The sequence below is a fragment of the Tursiops truncatus genome, chromosome 10 (genome assembly GCF_011762595.2).
Source record: "Tursiops truncatus isolate mTurTru1 chromosome 10, mTurTru1.mat.Y, whole genome shotgun sequence".
Lineage (NCBI taxonomy): Eukaryota > Metazoa > Chordata > Mammalia > Artiodactyla > Delphinidae > Tursiops > Tursiops truncatus.
In genome coordinates this window covers 57,014,364-57,030,585 of record NC_047043.1, presented here as the reverse complement: position 1 = coordinate 57,030,585, position 16,222 = coordinate 57,014,364, and the positions used below count along the sequence as shown (strand labels likewise).

At 44.2% G+C, this 16,222-nt stretch overlaps 1 protein-coding gene across 8 annotated transcripts in view; it reads left to right on the top strand.

Moving 5' to 3' along the window:
* The window catches only part of SNRK (SNF related kinase), a 154,518-nt gene that overhangs the window by 120,834 nt on the left and 17,462 nt on the right, over positions 1-16,222 (top strand). For all 8 annotated transcript variants that reach the window (XM_073787850.1, XM_073787849.1, XM_019946841.3 and 5 more), the window contains 3 exons: positions 1,689-1,901; positions 4,304-4,438; positions 8,888-12,870. In XM_073787850.1, coding sequence (XP_073643951.1) covers positions 1,689-1,901; positions 4,304-4,438; positions 8,888-10,112 — 1,573 coding nt within the window. In that variant the 3' untranslated portion in view covers positions 10,113-12,870. The remainder of the gene's footprint in view (positions 1-1,688; positions 1,902-4,303; positions 4,439-8,887; positions 12,871-16,222) is intronic.

Sequence of the window (16,222 nt, the reverse complement as noted above, 5' to 3'; positions counted from 1 at the left end):
TTTTCTAATTGTTGGGGTCAGAGTTCTGTATAAGTCCTTAAGACTGAGCTTGTTTATTATGATGTTTAAAATTACTTCTGAGTCTTTTGACTGCTTGATCTATCACTTAGATATTCTTCCACTACATGGAAGTATATTATAGGCAAAAAAAAAAAATAGTGATTACCCCCATTAATACAACATTGTAAATGTATTTTTTTTATTCTTGAAAGTCTCTCAGTGTTTGCTTTGGGTGTTTTGGGGGAATGTTATTAGGTCCAAACAAGTTGAAAACTGTTGTGTCTTGCTGGTGAATTGAACGTCTGTATCACTATTTTTCTCTAATAATGCTTTGGGCTTTAAAGTCAGTCTATGTTGTCTAGTTTTAGCTCACCATTCCAGTTGTCTTTTGGTTAGCATTTATGTGCTATATAGGTTTCCATTCTTTTACTTTAAATCTTTTATTGGCTTGTTTTTAGGTACTTCTTTTTTTTAACAGTTGGGAGCTGGATTTTTGATTAATCCCATCTGACCAATGCTCCCATCTGAGCATTGTCTTTTAACTGGAGAGTTTATTCCATTTATTTTTATCGTGTTCACTGGTAGAAGTAGATGTATTTGATGTCTTTGCATTCTGATTTTGCCATCGTGTCTTTTAGTTCTTGCAGTGGTACCTTGTTTCCTTTGTAGTTTTCGACTGCGAGGTCAGATTTCTTATAAAATCATGTGGCAGTTCTTTTAAGTTACGTTCCCTGGAGAAACAGTTTGCATTTGCTTTTCTACTAGTTGCCCATGGGCACGTCCAGCCTGAAACCTCTTAAAATTAACTTTTTCACTATGTGTACCATACAGATATACTATCATTAATTTGGACCCCAAACTTGTGAGAGGACCAGCTTGTAGTTAGAAGTTCTTAGAAGAAATTCCCCCATCTCACCTCCACAGCACTGTTGAGGCAGCAGATTTCCCTCTTGACATCTTAGCAGTAGGTTTGTTTCTTCTCGTTCATCTTCACACTGAAGCTGGGGTCCCAGTTCTTTGCAAGGGTTCTAGTTGCATCCCCCACTTTCAGTAGGCTGTACATGTTATATTCTGGTGATATTCTGTTTCGTGTACTCAGTGTGGAAACAGAAAAAAGCAGAAACAATCAGGCCAAGGCCAACTTTGTCATTTGCTCCTAAGAGTCTTGCTTTTACTCTGTTTTTACCTGCTGAGTAGTTCATCCGTCCATGTTTCTGTCTGCCCTCCCTCCCTTCCTTCCTGCCAACACAATGCCTGTAAACAAAATATTTGTCTAAAAATATATGTCATTTTGGTTGCTTTCATCAGGATGGTCATTCATTCTTCCGGAAACAGAAGTTGGCTCATGCACCCTATTCTGTATGTCGTCGCTGATCGTTGTATCTGATTCGGGTACGCCACCATGCCACAGTTAATTCAAGGACAGATGTTGGTACCTAGAGTTACTTGTAGGTGGTAGGAAACTGCATTTGTGTGTTTGGCTTGTCAGTATATCTGGTGGTTGTGATTTGTCATTTTATGAATCTGATGGCACTTTCTTTATTCCCATCTGCCCCACCATCACCTCTAGTGGACGTAATGAAATTGATGGTGTAAGTTTAGGAAACAATTCTGATAAATACAGTAACCCACCATTACTAATCCCTCACAGCAGTTTGCTTTAACAATGGACTTACCTTCCTTTCCAGCCTGATCACAAGGATGCTACAGAGAGATCCCAAGAGAAGGGCCTCTTTAGAAGAGATTGAAAACCATCCTTGGCTTCAGGGAGTGGACCCTTCCCCAGCCACGAAGTATAACATCCCCCTCGTGTCATATAAAAACCTCTCGGAAGAGGAGCACAACAGCATCATTCAGCGCATGGTGCTCGGGGACATAGCGGATCGGGATGCCATTGTCGAGTATGTCGGCGCTCATCAGTACAGGGGCCGTGGGCATAGGGTTCTTGGGATGGGCTCTTTTCTTAACGTGTCAGGGCTTGTGGACACTGTGTAATGGATAGGGTTGCCAGTGGGCAGGGGTTATGTCATTTATCTCTAGAGTTTCTGGCCCAGTGCCTGGCTCATAGGTTTTGTTGGTCTTTTGTTTTTATTTTTGTACTAGTGAACAGTGAGTCCTGTGGCCTTTCTCCCCTCTTACAGAAGTGGATTGGAATAGACTGTTTTATATCCCAGTACATGCCTTGTCCATTGCTGTATCCTCGTAATTCTTGGGTCTCCCTCTGGTCCCCATAAGGAAGCAGGGACGCTCAAGGGGGTGACACCACAATTCCTCAAAATCAGGGGTTGCTATATGCTCCAGTCACACATTTTTGTAAATAAAGTTGTAGTGGCGCACAGCTGAGCCCGTTTGTTTACATGTTGTCCATGGCAGCATTGTGCTGCAGTATCAGCCTCATTGCGAGATGGACCGTGTTACCTACAAAACTCAAAATATTTACTGTCTGGCTCTTTAGAGCCCTTGCTGCAGTAACCTGGAACCCACGAGATGCACAAGTTGTTAGTTACATTTTTTAAAACCAAAGACAGTTTTTTATAACCTAAGAAGTTGGGAATCAAGGATAATATAAAGATGCAGTTGGCTTTAACAATGATATTCATTTCTGTAAGAGGTCCTGTCTGTAAAAATACGAAGCGTTTCCACAAATGAAGAGTCAAAAGTTATTTAACCCATCGAATGAAATAGTTGGATATGATGGAAAGAGGATGTACTCTGGGGGGCAAAAAAGAGGTTCCCATCGGGCGGGCCACTCTGGCCTGGCTGAGTGATCTGACCCAGGTACCTGTCCTCGGGGGAGAGGAGGCTGCAGGCTGGTCTTACCTCTACAGCGTGGCAGACTGTCACACGTGGCACCTGAGGGTCTGGTCCCTGAGAAGGGTGGTGTCTGTATAAAGGACATGTATCTTTAGGGTACACTGGAAAGAAGGGTTTATAAAACTAATCATCGTTTTGGTTTATGTACAAATTTCTTCAGGTTTCTGAGTGCATTCTCAGTTTTCACAGATTGACCTAGAGAAACAGAGAAGTGCAGGACACTTGTTCTTTCTGCCAAGGACAACACTCACTTTAGGAATATGTGGAAAATGATTTTTCACTTTTGAGTGAATAAAAAAGGCTATTTTTATCGCCCTGAATTGGCTTAATATTTTTAAATGAATAAATGCATGCAGTGGTGTCGTATAGAACTATTTAATTCATGTGAATTCAATTATCAATCCAGAAGGAGAGGTGATGCCTCAGGTGATGCCCTGAGCCCGAGTCCTCCCGGCTGGTCTCGGGCAAGTCTTTCTTGCTGCCCACAATACGAGAAGCTCCTCACTGCAGGGTGATTCCTGAGTTCATAGACACATTTATTGGTCCCCTTAACACAAGCCCGCAGCTCTACCCTGTGCTCAGCTGAGGAAACCACTCTGAGAAGTCATTGTGGCCCCGAATTTCACCTCGGGCTCTTCCTTTAGGACCTCTCATTCAGCCCCACTTGCCCCCATTAGCTGAGGCCCCACCGTCCGTTTTGTGAGGAGAGACTCCTGTATCGTTTCCTCCCGAAGTGTTCATTGCATATGTTCGCTGACTACAGAAAGGTCCTGAAAAGCATAATTACATATTTCTGGGCCTTGTGGATCCTCTGTGGCATTCCTCCTGTGTCCCACTACTGGCCAGCTGCAGGAGGGCAGGCAGGCTGTGTGCTCCAGCACAGCGCCGGCCAGACGACGGACTCAGAGAGCATTACTTTTGAGGTGGATGAATGAATACGTAGATTTTATTCAAAGAAGAGGCTAATGACATGCTTTCAATGTATTAATAATTCATTCATGTCAGAAAATGCCAATAAATACGAAGAGTATAAAAATAAAAGCTTTTTCTAATTTTTCTGATTGATACTAGTGCTTCAGTGTACATTCATATAACTCATTTCATAGTTCTGCTGGAAGCAAGTAAACCAGTGTAATGGAAATAAACACTGACACACATTAAATTTTTGAATAATGTGTACATTCTTGGAAACTTCATTATTTTGTGCATCTAAAACCAACATCCAGCTCAGCTGCCATCAGCATTTTGGGTTTTTCTTACTAATTGAATGTTTTTATGAAGCTGTGACTTAGAATTTTAAGAATGATCTACTAGGTTTTTTTTTCATTTGTGTGTGTGTGTGTGGGTTGTTTTTCCCCCGTAATTTTAAAGATTCCAGGTCATTAGATTTTATTTGCTTGTACTTAAAAAAAAAAAAAAAATCCAGTTCTGCTCGTGAAAAAACAAACCTGCAAATGTGGCTTATACTCCCTCTCTCTTACTTCCTCAGAGCCCTGGAAACCAACAGGTATAACCACATCACAGCCACTTACTTCTTGCTTGCCGAAAGGATCCTGAGGGAAAAGCAAGAGAAAGAAATACAGACCAGGTCTGCAAGCCCTAGCAACATCAAGGCCCAGTTTAGGTGAGAAAAAAATCTTCACTGATTTTAGTAAGTTAACGTTTTGAAATAGTGAACTTTTTCTGATGTTTCCTAAGTCTGTGGGGTGGGAGTGTAAAGAGTGGTGACAGCCTCGCTGGAGGGGCCACCTGTGGGCCCTCCACGTGAGTGGGGGTCCTGGTTCCCTGGTCACCAGGGATGCCTTCCTCTCTCGGGCTTAGCGGAGCGAGGGGCTGCAGTTGCTGGCTTGGCCACAAAGACACCTGCGGAGAAGCCGCAGCCTCGGGCTAGCGTGCCAGCTATTTTCACTAAGCTCTTCCAGATCGGACATGTGTAAATGTGTTATTTTCTTTAATTTTTCATTCTAGGAACAAGGCCAGGTTTTCCCTCAGTATTGGACATAATTTTAAAAGACATACAGAGCATGTCTGTGGCACGATGCTGTCTTAGGGTTTCAGGGATTCGGCATCACATCAGCTAGTTGATTGGTCAGCTGCTTGATCTTGGGAGGTCACTTAACCTCTCTCTGACTCAGCTTCCTGTGAAGTGGGAGTAGTAATCCTGTTTACCTCTTGGGGTCGTGGTGATGGATAAACGAATTAATATATGTGAAGTGCTTTGAACTGGGCTTCACGTGTTTGCTGTCATTGTTGAGAACGTTTCCCCACCACATCACCTTTGGTAAAGCAGTGACTGTGCGCTCGTCTCCCCTGTGTTTTCCTTCCCTTCCTTTCCCAACTCTCCCCCTTCCCCCCGCCCCCCTCCTCTTCTCCCCCTGCCTTCCTTCTCCTCTTTTTCTTCTGCCATATTAGCTTTCCATTTAATATCAAAGCTTGGGAAGGGTTACTTTTTTTGTCACCATTATGAAAATTTATTTAGACTTTATCTTTATTCAGATGAAGTAATCCATGGAATTATAGTGATTCAAAAACAGAAGGAGGGACTTCCCTGGTGGTCCAGTGGTAAAGAATCCGCCTTCCAATGCAGGGGCTAAGGGTCAATCCCTGGTCGGGGATCTAAGGTCCCACGTGCTGTGGGGAAACTAAACCTGTGCGCCACAACTACTGAGCTCGCGTTCCTCAACTAGAGAGCCTGCGTTCTGCACACTACAGAGCCCACACGCTCTGGAACCTGCATGCCATAACTACAGAGCCTGTGTGCTGCAACTAGAGAGAAGCCTGCGCGCCGCAACGAAAGATCCCACATGCTGCAATGAAGATCCCGTGTGCTGCAACTAAGTCCCGACGCAGCCTAAATAAATAAATATAAAATAAGTAGTTAAAAAAAATTTAAAAGAACTAGAAGGATGCTCTTGGTTCTAAATAATTCTCTACTTGTATATAGCTATATAAACATATACGTGTGAATATGTAACAGTAATTACTACTTGAAAGAGGAAGAATACCATTGGATTTTAAATTACTTGCAGTCACCTTGCCATGTGTAGGTTGTTACTTGGGATGGAGCAACAGAGAAGAGACAAGAAAACATTCCCGGGTGACCAAAGACTAAATATTTAGAAGTGTAGTTTAATGGGAAGATGAATTTGGTAACTGCATCTATATCCTGGACATATTCTTGCATAATGAAAACTAGACACCCTGTCTGGTGTCAGCTTGGAAGAAGACTGGGCCCCAGGGAGCATGGGGACCCTTGCACATGGGACAAACCAGGAGAGTGACAGTGAGGGGTTAGGGTCAACCTAGTCGTGACCCGAGCCCTCTGGTGGGAAAGAGTGGCTCCAGAGCCATCGCCACATGCTGCGCCGCCAGGCCTGGAGCCACTGCAGTGTTTTGGAGAAGGGAATATTTGGAATTGAACTGTTTTATTTTTAGGGGAACAGATCGGAACTCAATCTGAAGTTGAGCAGATATGTAAATGAACTAAATTGGTTTTACTGTATCATAGAAATTACAAAGCCAACAGTAGTTATAAAGAAATATCAGAGCCTTCCATGCACTTTCCTTTTACCCACCTGGGGATTACAGAGTGGAGATGCTGTCGGGGCCTGTCCTCCTCCTGGGGCCCTGGGCCCACTGGCAGGTGGTGGATGTCTGCTTACTTGCCTTCTCTTTGTTGTCAAAACCCTGCACCCTAACTTGGTTCCATTGCTGGGTGTGCCTTGAGGTCAGAGTGACTTGGGGTGCAGAAACGTGGTTGGCGTCTAACCAGCAGAGTCATTTGTGGGGCATGGGTAGGTCAAGTCAGGGAGAGCGAGCCCCAGAGAGCGGATACGCTCTTTGGGTCCTGCCAGCATGGGATGGTAACACGTGTATTCTGTTAGAAGAGCTTTGTGAAGTCCTGGGAGCTGAACTCCACACGGGTGGGACCAGTGCCCGCATCCTTCCAGAGAGAAACTAGGAAGTAAGGAAAACCACAGAGGCCTGACTGCAAAGGTGCCGTCCATTCGATAGGCAGTCATTCAGAGGGCTTCCTGGGTTGCAGAGTGAAGCCACTGCTCTGGGGGTTTAGTAACCACTGAACTCAGCCTAGATGTCACTGTCTTCAAGCCCGTGTGGCCTTGGGCAGGTTGCTTACACTCTGTGTTTTGATTTCTTCACTGTCAAGGGAGGATGGGATTGTGGTGGGATTAAATGAATGAATTGCTGTCAGGCTCTCTCCACAGTGCTGGCCCTAGTAAGTTCTCAGTGTGAACTGTGCTGTCAGTGTGACTCCTTTATAGTTCTTGTTAGCAGTCTTTCTTATCTTTCGTTAAGATAAGCCGTGATCTTCTTACAGTGTTGTGCTCATTAAGTCTAGCACAGCGTTGGGGCCAGATATGTTCTTAATAAATGTGAGCTGCTTAACAATCTGATTTACTCATATAAATAAGAGCCATTGGTTCAGAAGTGGAGATAGCGTGTGTGGTGCAGCTGCAGCGCTTAGTAACCATCTGGTTTCTGGGGGTGGGTTCTGAGGGTGGTTTTGGCTTTCTCTTGGGGTTGGTGGGGAGAGAAGCGCCTCCGGCACATCTGTGCCCTGCCCCCCTCGGGTGGACTGGCTGCCGCCCTGGTGGGTCAGACGCACTGTCTGCACCTGCCTCCCGCTACAGGGACCCCAGCGTTTGCCAGGGTGACCTTTCGGGTGGCTGCTCTCTGAGGAGCAGCCTGAAAGGAATGTTGTGTGCCGTCTCCTAGGGCCCCGAGGCTCATCTGGAGTTGGTACAGTTGTGTTGTGAGGACAGAGGACTTGTCCAGAGACGCTGCTTGACCTCAGAATCATTGAACACCCAGCTTCTGTAAACTACCAAGCAGTGACCAGCAAACGGACCCACTCCATCCTTGAGAGAGAGGAGGAGGCTCCGAATTGGGGGAAGGAGGTCTGCTGTAAACTCCTATGGGTTTTTTAAGGCTATAGATTTAAATTGGCTTTTATGTCCAGGATAACGTAAGTGGTGTGACATGGAAGTGTCAGCGTACCAGTGGCTGTTTTCAGTGTCACTGGCGTCTACTGTTCCCCTGAGCAGAGAGGGCAGTTGAGAATTCAAGGTGTTTATTCAAAACAGGCTGGAGAACTCACTTTCAAAAGTCTTCCTTGGGCTACCAAGCAGTGTTCTTACTACTTGGGTGACTCTGGATGAAGGGATAGAATCAAAGTTTAAATAACAGTGGATTGCTATGCAGGACTCCTGTGTCGTCATTTAAAAATGTATGTATTGGGCTTCCCTGGTGGCGCAGTGGTTGAGGACGCCTGCCGATGCAGGGGACACAGGTTCGTGCCCCGGTCTGGGAAGATCCCACATGCCGCGGAGGGGCTGGGCCCGTGAGCCATGGCCTCTGAGTCTGCGTGTCCGGAGCCTGTGCTCTGCAACGGGAGAGGCCACAACAGTGAGAGGCCCGCGTACCGCAAAAAAAAAAAAAAAAAGTATTTAGAGGGTGCATATTTTAATTGGTGAAGAAGAGATTTATGTATACCAGTATTCACTGACTTTCCTCTCCAGTATCATATTTAAATGCAGTAAACTATTTCCATTTGTTTTTGTAAACACCAACTATTAACACCATCCAGTAAAATCTGGAGGACTGGAAATTTCAGGTGAATTTATTAGCAGTGTAATATACCTTCAAAGGTTGTGATCTTAAGACCGGAAGGAGCAAAACCTGTGTTCAGGTTTTGCTTTGGTGATAACTCCCTTGTACTTTCTAAAAAGGTTTTTCTTGTGGTATAAAACGTTTCTATAGAAAAGACGTTTGCCCCCTTTTCTGACAACCGTGATGAAGTTTTCATTTGGCCAATAAGCCATAAACTGAACCACATTTCAAAGTAACATTTGCCCTTCTAGTGTCCTTGTGATGTTTACAGGATGTTGAATGGGTTTGCAAGGCCGCTGTCTTGTCTTCTCTTTCGTTTTCTTTTTTTTTTTTTTGTAAAGCCTGTGTATTTTGTCCCAGTAAGTTTTATTTAAGGTACTTGGGTAAAGTCTGTGTACCATTACATAGCTTTTCTTTTTTTCTTTTCCAATCTGTTACATAGGCAGTCATGGCCAACCAAAATTGACGTGCCCCAGGACCTTGAGGATGACCTCACGGCCACTCCTTTGTCCCACGCGACTGTCCCTCAGTCTCCTGCTCGGGCTGCCGACAGTGTTCTCAACGGCCACAGGAGCAAAGGCCTCTGTGACTCGGCTAAGAAAGACGACCTCCCCGAGTTGGCCGGGCCCGCGCTGTCCACGGGGCCACCCGCCGGCCTGAAACCCGCAGCCAGTGGGCGGAAGTGTCTGTTTCGGGTGGAGGAAGACGAAGAGGAAGACGAGGAGGACAAGAAGCCCATGTCCCTCTCAACACAGGTGGTTCTGCGCCGCAAGCCGTCCGTGACCAACCGCCTGACGTCCAGGAAGAGCGCCCCGGTCCTCAACCAGATATTCGAGGAGGGGGAGTCGGACGACGAGTTCGACATGGATGAGAACCTGCCTCCCAAGCTGAGCCGCTTGAAGATGAACATTGCTTCCCCGGGGACGGTCCACAAACGCTACCACCGCAGGAAAAGTCAGGGCCGTGGCTCCAGCTGCAGCAGCTCGGAGACCAGCGACGACGACTCGGAGAGCCGCCGGCGCCTGGATAAAGACAGTGGCTTCACCTACTCCTGGCACCGCCGGGACAGCAGCGAGGGGCCCCCGGGCAGCGAGGGCGACGGCGGCGGCCAGAGCAAGCCGAGCCGCGGTGGTGGGGGCGCGGACAAGGCCAGCCCCAGCGAGCACAGCGCTGGCGGGGGCGGCCCCGCGGGGGGGTCGGGCGGTGCCCCGGGCGGCACGTCAGGCAGTGCCCGCCGCTGCGCCGGCCCCGGCTCCTCCACGTCCACGCAGCTGGCGGCGCGCGGCGCCGGGGAGCTGGTGGAGAGCCTCAAACTCATGGGCCTCTGCCTCGGCTCCCAGCTGCACGGGAGCGCCAAGTACATTATCGACCCGCAGGGCAGCCTGTCGTTCTCCAGCGTGAAGGTCCAGGAGAAGTCCGCCTGGAAGATGTGCATCGGCTCCGCAGGCGGTGCGGCGCCCGCCCCAGCCGTGGGCGGCATGAAGTTCTTCTCCGACCACGTGGCGAACACCACCGTGGAGTTGGACCGGATAAAGAGCAAGAATCTGAAAAACAACGTGCTCCAGCTACCTCTGTGCGAAAAGACCATCTCTGTGAACATCCAGCGGAACCCCAAGGAGGGGCTGCTGTGCGCCTCCAGCCAGGCCAGCTGCTGCCACGTCATCTGACCTCGGTGCGCTTCCTGCTCAGAGCGGCGAAGACCGGCTCACTTCACTGGTCCCTTTTCGGTTTTCCTCTTTTAAAGCGGGCAATTATTTATTACTTTTTCATTTGTTCGCCTGACGACTTGACAAATGCATGGTCTTTGTGCATGCTGCTAGACACTCCTTTTTTTTTCCAGCCGAAAAGTCTTGTGTAATTTTTACATTTATAATTTTAATGTGGATGATCAGGATTAAATTAAAATGTATATTTGGAACCTAATATAAATGGAGCACTTAGAAATTTGATGTTCTGCACTTAACCTAGAGAGAGAAAAAATGATTTTCCTTGTGAAAAACCTAAATTCCTGCTCCGACCTTCTGTGACATGGAACCTCCGTGATCTGAGGCACACTCTGGTGTCTGAGGCAGAACCAAAGCAATAACGTTGTGATGCCATCAGGCCTAGAGCCCGCGAGCGTGCCGCGCGCCCCCAGATGCCAGGGCCTGTGCAGAGTACAGTGAGCGTCTGCACTGACAACCTTAAAACCATGATTTCAACATACCCACACCTGTTTGTCTTAAGCTATAGTGTGAAAACAGTTTGGGCTCTTAAAATTTAACTGAAAAAGATTTTCTTGTCTTGTAATAGGTGAGATCAAGTACTTAGATTTATAAGGCAGCTTCCCCGTAGAGGTAAATCACAAGCAGACAATCTCATTTTGTAATGTGATAAAGTGAACTGATGATGTCTTAACTCTACTTACAGAGTGTGTGTCTGTCTAACAGAACAAAACGATGCTTGGTGTTAATTCCTTCCTGGAGGGCACACCCCAGAGTTCCTTTATAACCACATAGATAGAAGAAACTATAGGGCCTAATATAGAAGCAAAGGTGTACCCAGATGTTGGCAAAGTCAAAACCCCATAAATTAAAAAAAAAGATTATTGGCATATGATTTTTAGGAGTTTGATAATTAGGTTGTCTCTTTTGTTAACTTCCATTCTTTTACGTCTTTTAGCTCAGCTACCTATGAAAATTGGCTGATTAAAAAGTATACATAAAAGGGTAAGAATTCACACATAAAGCAAGCAAAAATGCACAAAGCCTGCTTTGTTTTTTGTTTTTTTTTTTTGCTGGAAGTGTTTTTCACTTTGCCTTCCTGCAAAAACAATAATCAAAGAACTTTTGCTTTAAACTATTCCTGTACAAAGACTACTTTTGACCAGATAATCATCTTTCGTGGCTTTTATCTTGTAGGACACAGTATCATTTTGGAAGGGGACCAGATGCTACTTTTTCATGCTGTGCCCAGGAGGTCTTAAAAGCAACACTTAGGGACATTGGTGATAGGATGTGGCTGGGCCCCAGGGCCTTCCCACACTCATCAGCCTCCTGTCGTGTCTCTGCAGTGACAGTTGCCTGGTCCATAGAGTGGGCAGAGCACCAAAGGACAGCATTCCATTGGTCACGGTTTCTCCAAGTACACACTGACTCTGCTCCTTTAGGATTCATATGTTTTACTCAGAACTCTGAATTTCACAGTATACTTACTAAACTAAGTAAAGATGATAGTCAGAATACTTATTTTACTTTCTAGACCTAGGCTAGATACGTTTTAAGCTACAGCTCTAGTTCATTGTGATATTTATAATTGAGAGCTATGAGGATAGGTGTGTGGGTGAAGCCATAGAACATATTTGCTTGAAATTCTTGAGCAGGGATCTTATAAAGGGCCAGAAATAAGATGTGTGGTTCACATAGATGGTGAGCGTAACATCTGTATTAAACGTAGGAGAGAAGTTTATAAAGGGCATTGGCAATAAACTCTTTGTTGCAGCTGTTTTCCAAGTAATGTAAATACTTTTTCCTGTGATTATAGCCTTGGAATGGCACCTTTTAACTAACCCATATGTGTTTGGTTTTCAGTGGTTTTTTATATTCAAATGTATATATGGTGCTCACTTTTAGGATCAGCAGTGTTGACCATTTATGCTGCATAGCTGTATCATAGCCTTACTAGTTGTGTGTGGTTGGTTGACCCTCTGGGTATACAGATGTTAGTCTGAGTGGCGTCTTACTCATTTGTTCATAAGTGAATGATTGTGCATGTGTTGTATGTCATAGTATGTCATCACATAAAAGGGAGGGAGCAAATAACCATTACATTAAGATAATATTGGACCAAATGACTTACTTGCTCTAAACAGTTTCTTGTACCCCTTAACCTGTCTTCAGAAGTTGCATAGAGTTACAGTAGTGTGTAAATTAAATATTGTGGAAAAACAATTAGTCTTGTATTTTTCTGTATGTGTGTATATATATATACATATATATACATATATATATATAAAATGATGTACTTCTGGCAGTTCTATCTGTATTTAAAGTTGTGACAATCTTGACACTGATTTTAAGGATAGCCGTGAGACTGACTCAAAGATGTCCCTTCCAAGTAAGAATTGATGTGTTAAGAGGGTACAGAATTATCAGCTGATTTGGTCGGTTGCTTCCACTGCTGGTTGATACTCCTCATTGTGTAAACATTGACAGGTATGTGACAAATGGGAAAAAAAAAAGTCCAGATAATAAAGTGGCATATCGGTGTTCAGCAATATAAACTGTGTCGCATATCTTGTTTCTTCTTATGAACGCAGCTCTGTATAGTCCCGGCCTGGGTTAGACCGAAGTTCTACGTGCCGTGTGCGCACCTGCACCACCAGATGTGACTGAAAAAATGCAGTCGTGACTGTTCTCACTTTAAACTCGTGACCATAAGTCTCAGGTGGGTCCCAGGACTGCCCATTAATTAAACTTTATTTCCCCAATTATCTGCTTTCCTCACTCAGCCAGTCACCACGCTCTCAGTAAGTAAACCGAAGCAGTTAGAACTGCCCCCAAGCTCCCACTTCTTCTTTCCCACCTTCGTATGTATCCACATGCCCTGCTTTTCCTCCCGGTCGTGTGACTCCAGGTAAGTCCCTTCACTTGCCCCTGAAGACTTTACAGGTGTTAAGTGAGACAGACCTGAGGACTTCGTCATTCTCTTCTTCCCTTTGCACTGTCAATCTTTGCCTCTCTACTAGATTATTCCTAACAGCAAACAAAACAGACATGATTTTATTCCCTCAAATATTTTGTTTTCTCTCTAGCTGTTGCCACATTTTTCTATTCCTCTCCTCACCTCTCTCTGAAGCCTTCCAATCAGGCACTGCTGCTGTCACCCCACCAAAACTGCTTTGCTCAAGGTCAGCAGTGATCTCCATGTGCTCAATCCAGTGGTCAATTTTTAGAAACAGCTTTCAGGTGTAATCCACATACCGCATAATTCACTGATTTATATCGTACAATTCAATGGGTTTTAGTATATTGACAGAGTTGTGCAACCATTACCATAAACCCCAAAAGAAACTTTGTACCTGTTAGCACATTCTCCCTTTCCCCTCAACTCCCAGCCCAGCCTAAGCCAGACAAACACTAATCCAGTGGTCACTTCCAGTCCCACGTTAGCATTTGTTGAGTTGATCACTCTTCCTTGCAAACTTCACGTTGTTCAGGACTCTACTTCTGCCTTGCTGCTCTTCAGTCCACTAGCTCCACGTTCTCCCAACCACTAAACTTGGAATACTGCAGGATTCGATTCTAGATCCTTTCTGTATCTACACACAGTCTCTTGATCCTTAACATCCATGTGCTGATAGAAGCCCGAAATATACTTAGCCCATGTCTCCCAGGAACACCAGATTCCAACTACCTATTTGATTTCTCTATTCGGATGTGTCTGATAAGCACCTCAATTTGTACAAGTCCCAAACTCATAATCCCCCTCAAATCCTTACCCTACTAATGTTCCCCATCTCATAACTGACAACTCGAAACCTTCATTTGTTTTGCACAAGTCAAAAATCTTGGTGTCAACCCTCACTCTTTGATCCCAGCATCCAATCCATGAGCACATCTTATTCACCATTCAAATATTGACACCTCATTGCCTCCACTCCTGACATTCTGGTCCATGAACATCATCATCACTTATCTGGTCAACTATAAAATGCCTCTTAAAGGGTTTCATCACTTTTGCCTCTTGTCTCTCTCATCTGTTTTCCATTCAGCATTGTGAGTGATCCTTCTAAAAGCTAAATCATGCTATGTTTTGAAAGATGAATTTCCAATCATTTTATTTTTACATATGCATACACAGTTTTGTTTTAGGTAGTTTTCTTTTTAAGAGAGGAAACATGGAAATAGTCTTATATTACCAACATCTTTATCATTTCTGTCACTCTTCATTTCCTTGTATAGATCCACATTTTGGTATTTTCCTTCTGCCTGTAGAACTTAAAATTTTTTATAGTGCAGGTCTGCTGACTATATTCTGACAGCTTTTGCTTGTCTGAAGATTTTCCACATAAGTTTCTGTTACTAATTTCTAGTTTGTTTTGTTCAGAAATCATGCTTTGTGTAATTTTTATTTTTTTTAGTATATTTTATTTTATTTTTGGCTGCATTGGGTCTTCATTGCTGTGTGTGGGCTTTCTCTGGTTGGGGTGAGGGGGGTCTACTGTTTGTTGCAGTGTGCGGGCTTCTCATTGCAGTGGCTTCTCTTATTGTGGAGCATGGGCTCTAGGCGCACAGGCTTCGGTAGTTGTGGCACGCGGGCTCAGCAGTTGTGGCACATGGGTTCTAGAGTGCAGGCTCAGTAGTTGTGGCACCCGGGCTTAGTTGCTCCGCGGCAGGTGGGATCTTCCTGGGCCAGGGCTCAAACCTGTGTCCCCTGCATTGGCAGACGGATTCTTAACCACTGTGCCACCAGGGAAGCCCCTGCTTTGTGTAATTTAAATCTTTTTAAGCTTACTGAAATTTGTTTTATGGCCCAGCTAATGGCCTATCTTGGTGAATGTTTATGTGAGTGCTTGAGAAGTGCTCTTGCTGGTAAAGTGTTCTGTATGTTTTATACATGTCAATAATTAAGTTGATTGATAATGGTATTCAAGTCTTCTGTATCCTTACTGATTTTCTGTCTCATTATATAAATACTAAGAGAGAAGTGTTGAAATCCAGCTGTAGTTATGGATTTGCCTATTTCTCCTTTCAGTTCTATCAGTTTCACTTTATGAAATTTGAAGTTCTGTTGTTAGATTGTTAAGTCTTCGTGATGAATTGATCCCTTTCATCATTATGAAATGTTGCTCTTTATACCTAGTAAATTATTTTTTGTCCTGAAGTCTACTTGGTGTGATACTGATACAGCCATTCTAACTCTTTTTGACTTGCGGGAGTGTATTTTACTTCTAACCTATCTGTATCTTTATATTTAAAATAGGAGTTTGGTTTTTTTGTTTGTTTTTTTGTAAGCAGCATGTAGTTGGGTCTTGCTTTTTGTCCAGTCTGCAAATCCTTACCTTTTATTTGGAGTACTTAGACCAATTACATTTAGTGTAATTATCAACATGGTTGAGTTTAAATCTACCTTCTTTCTAATTGTTTCTACTTGTTTCATCTGTTCTTTGTTTCTTTTTCCCTCTTTTAGTAACTTCTCTGGGTTTAACTAAGCACTTTTTATTGGCTGTGTGCCTCTTATTTTTTTATAGAACGTAACCTTACAACTACATACTTCCATTTTCTTCCTTCTCTTCTTTGTACTGTTGTCAATCATTTTATTTTTACATATGCATACACAGTTTTGTTTTAGGTAGTTTTCTTTTTAAGAGAGGAAACATGGAAATAGTCTTATATTACCAACATCTTTATCATTTCTGTCACTCTTCATTTCCTTGTATAGATCCACATTTTGGTATTTTCCTTCTGCCTGTAGAACTTAAAATTTTTTATAGTGCAGGTCTGCTGACTATATTCTGACAGCTTTTGCTTGTCTGAAAAGGTATTTTTACTTCATTTGTGAAGGCTGTTTTCATTGGGTATAGAATTCTAGCTTGACAGTTTTTTTATTGCAGTGCTGGACACCGTGAATTTCACATTGTTGAGTGCTGGATTTTGTATTCATGTAAAAAGTGCTGGGTTTCGTTTTGGCATAGGGTTACTTGGAATCAGTTGGATCCTTTTGGGTCTTGCTTTTAAAGTGTGTTAGGACAGATCCAGAGCAGTCTTCAGGGCTAATTTGGCCCACCACTGAAGCG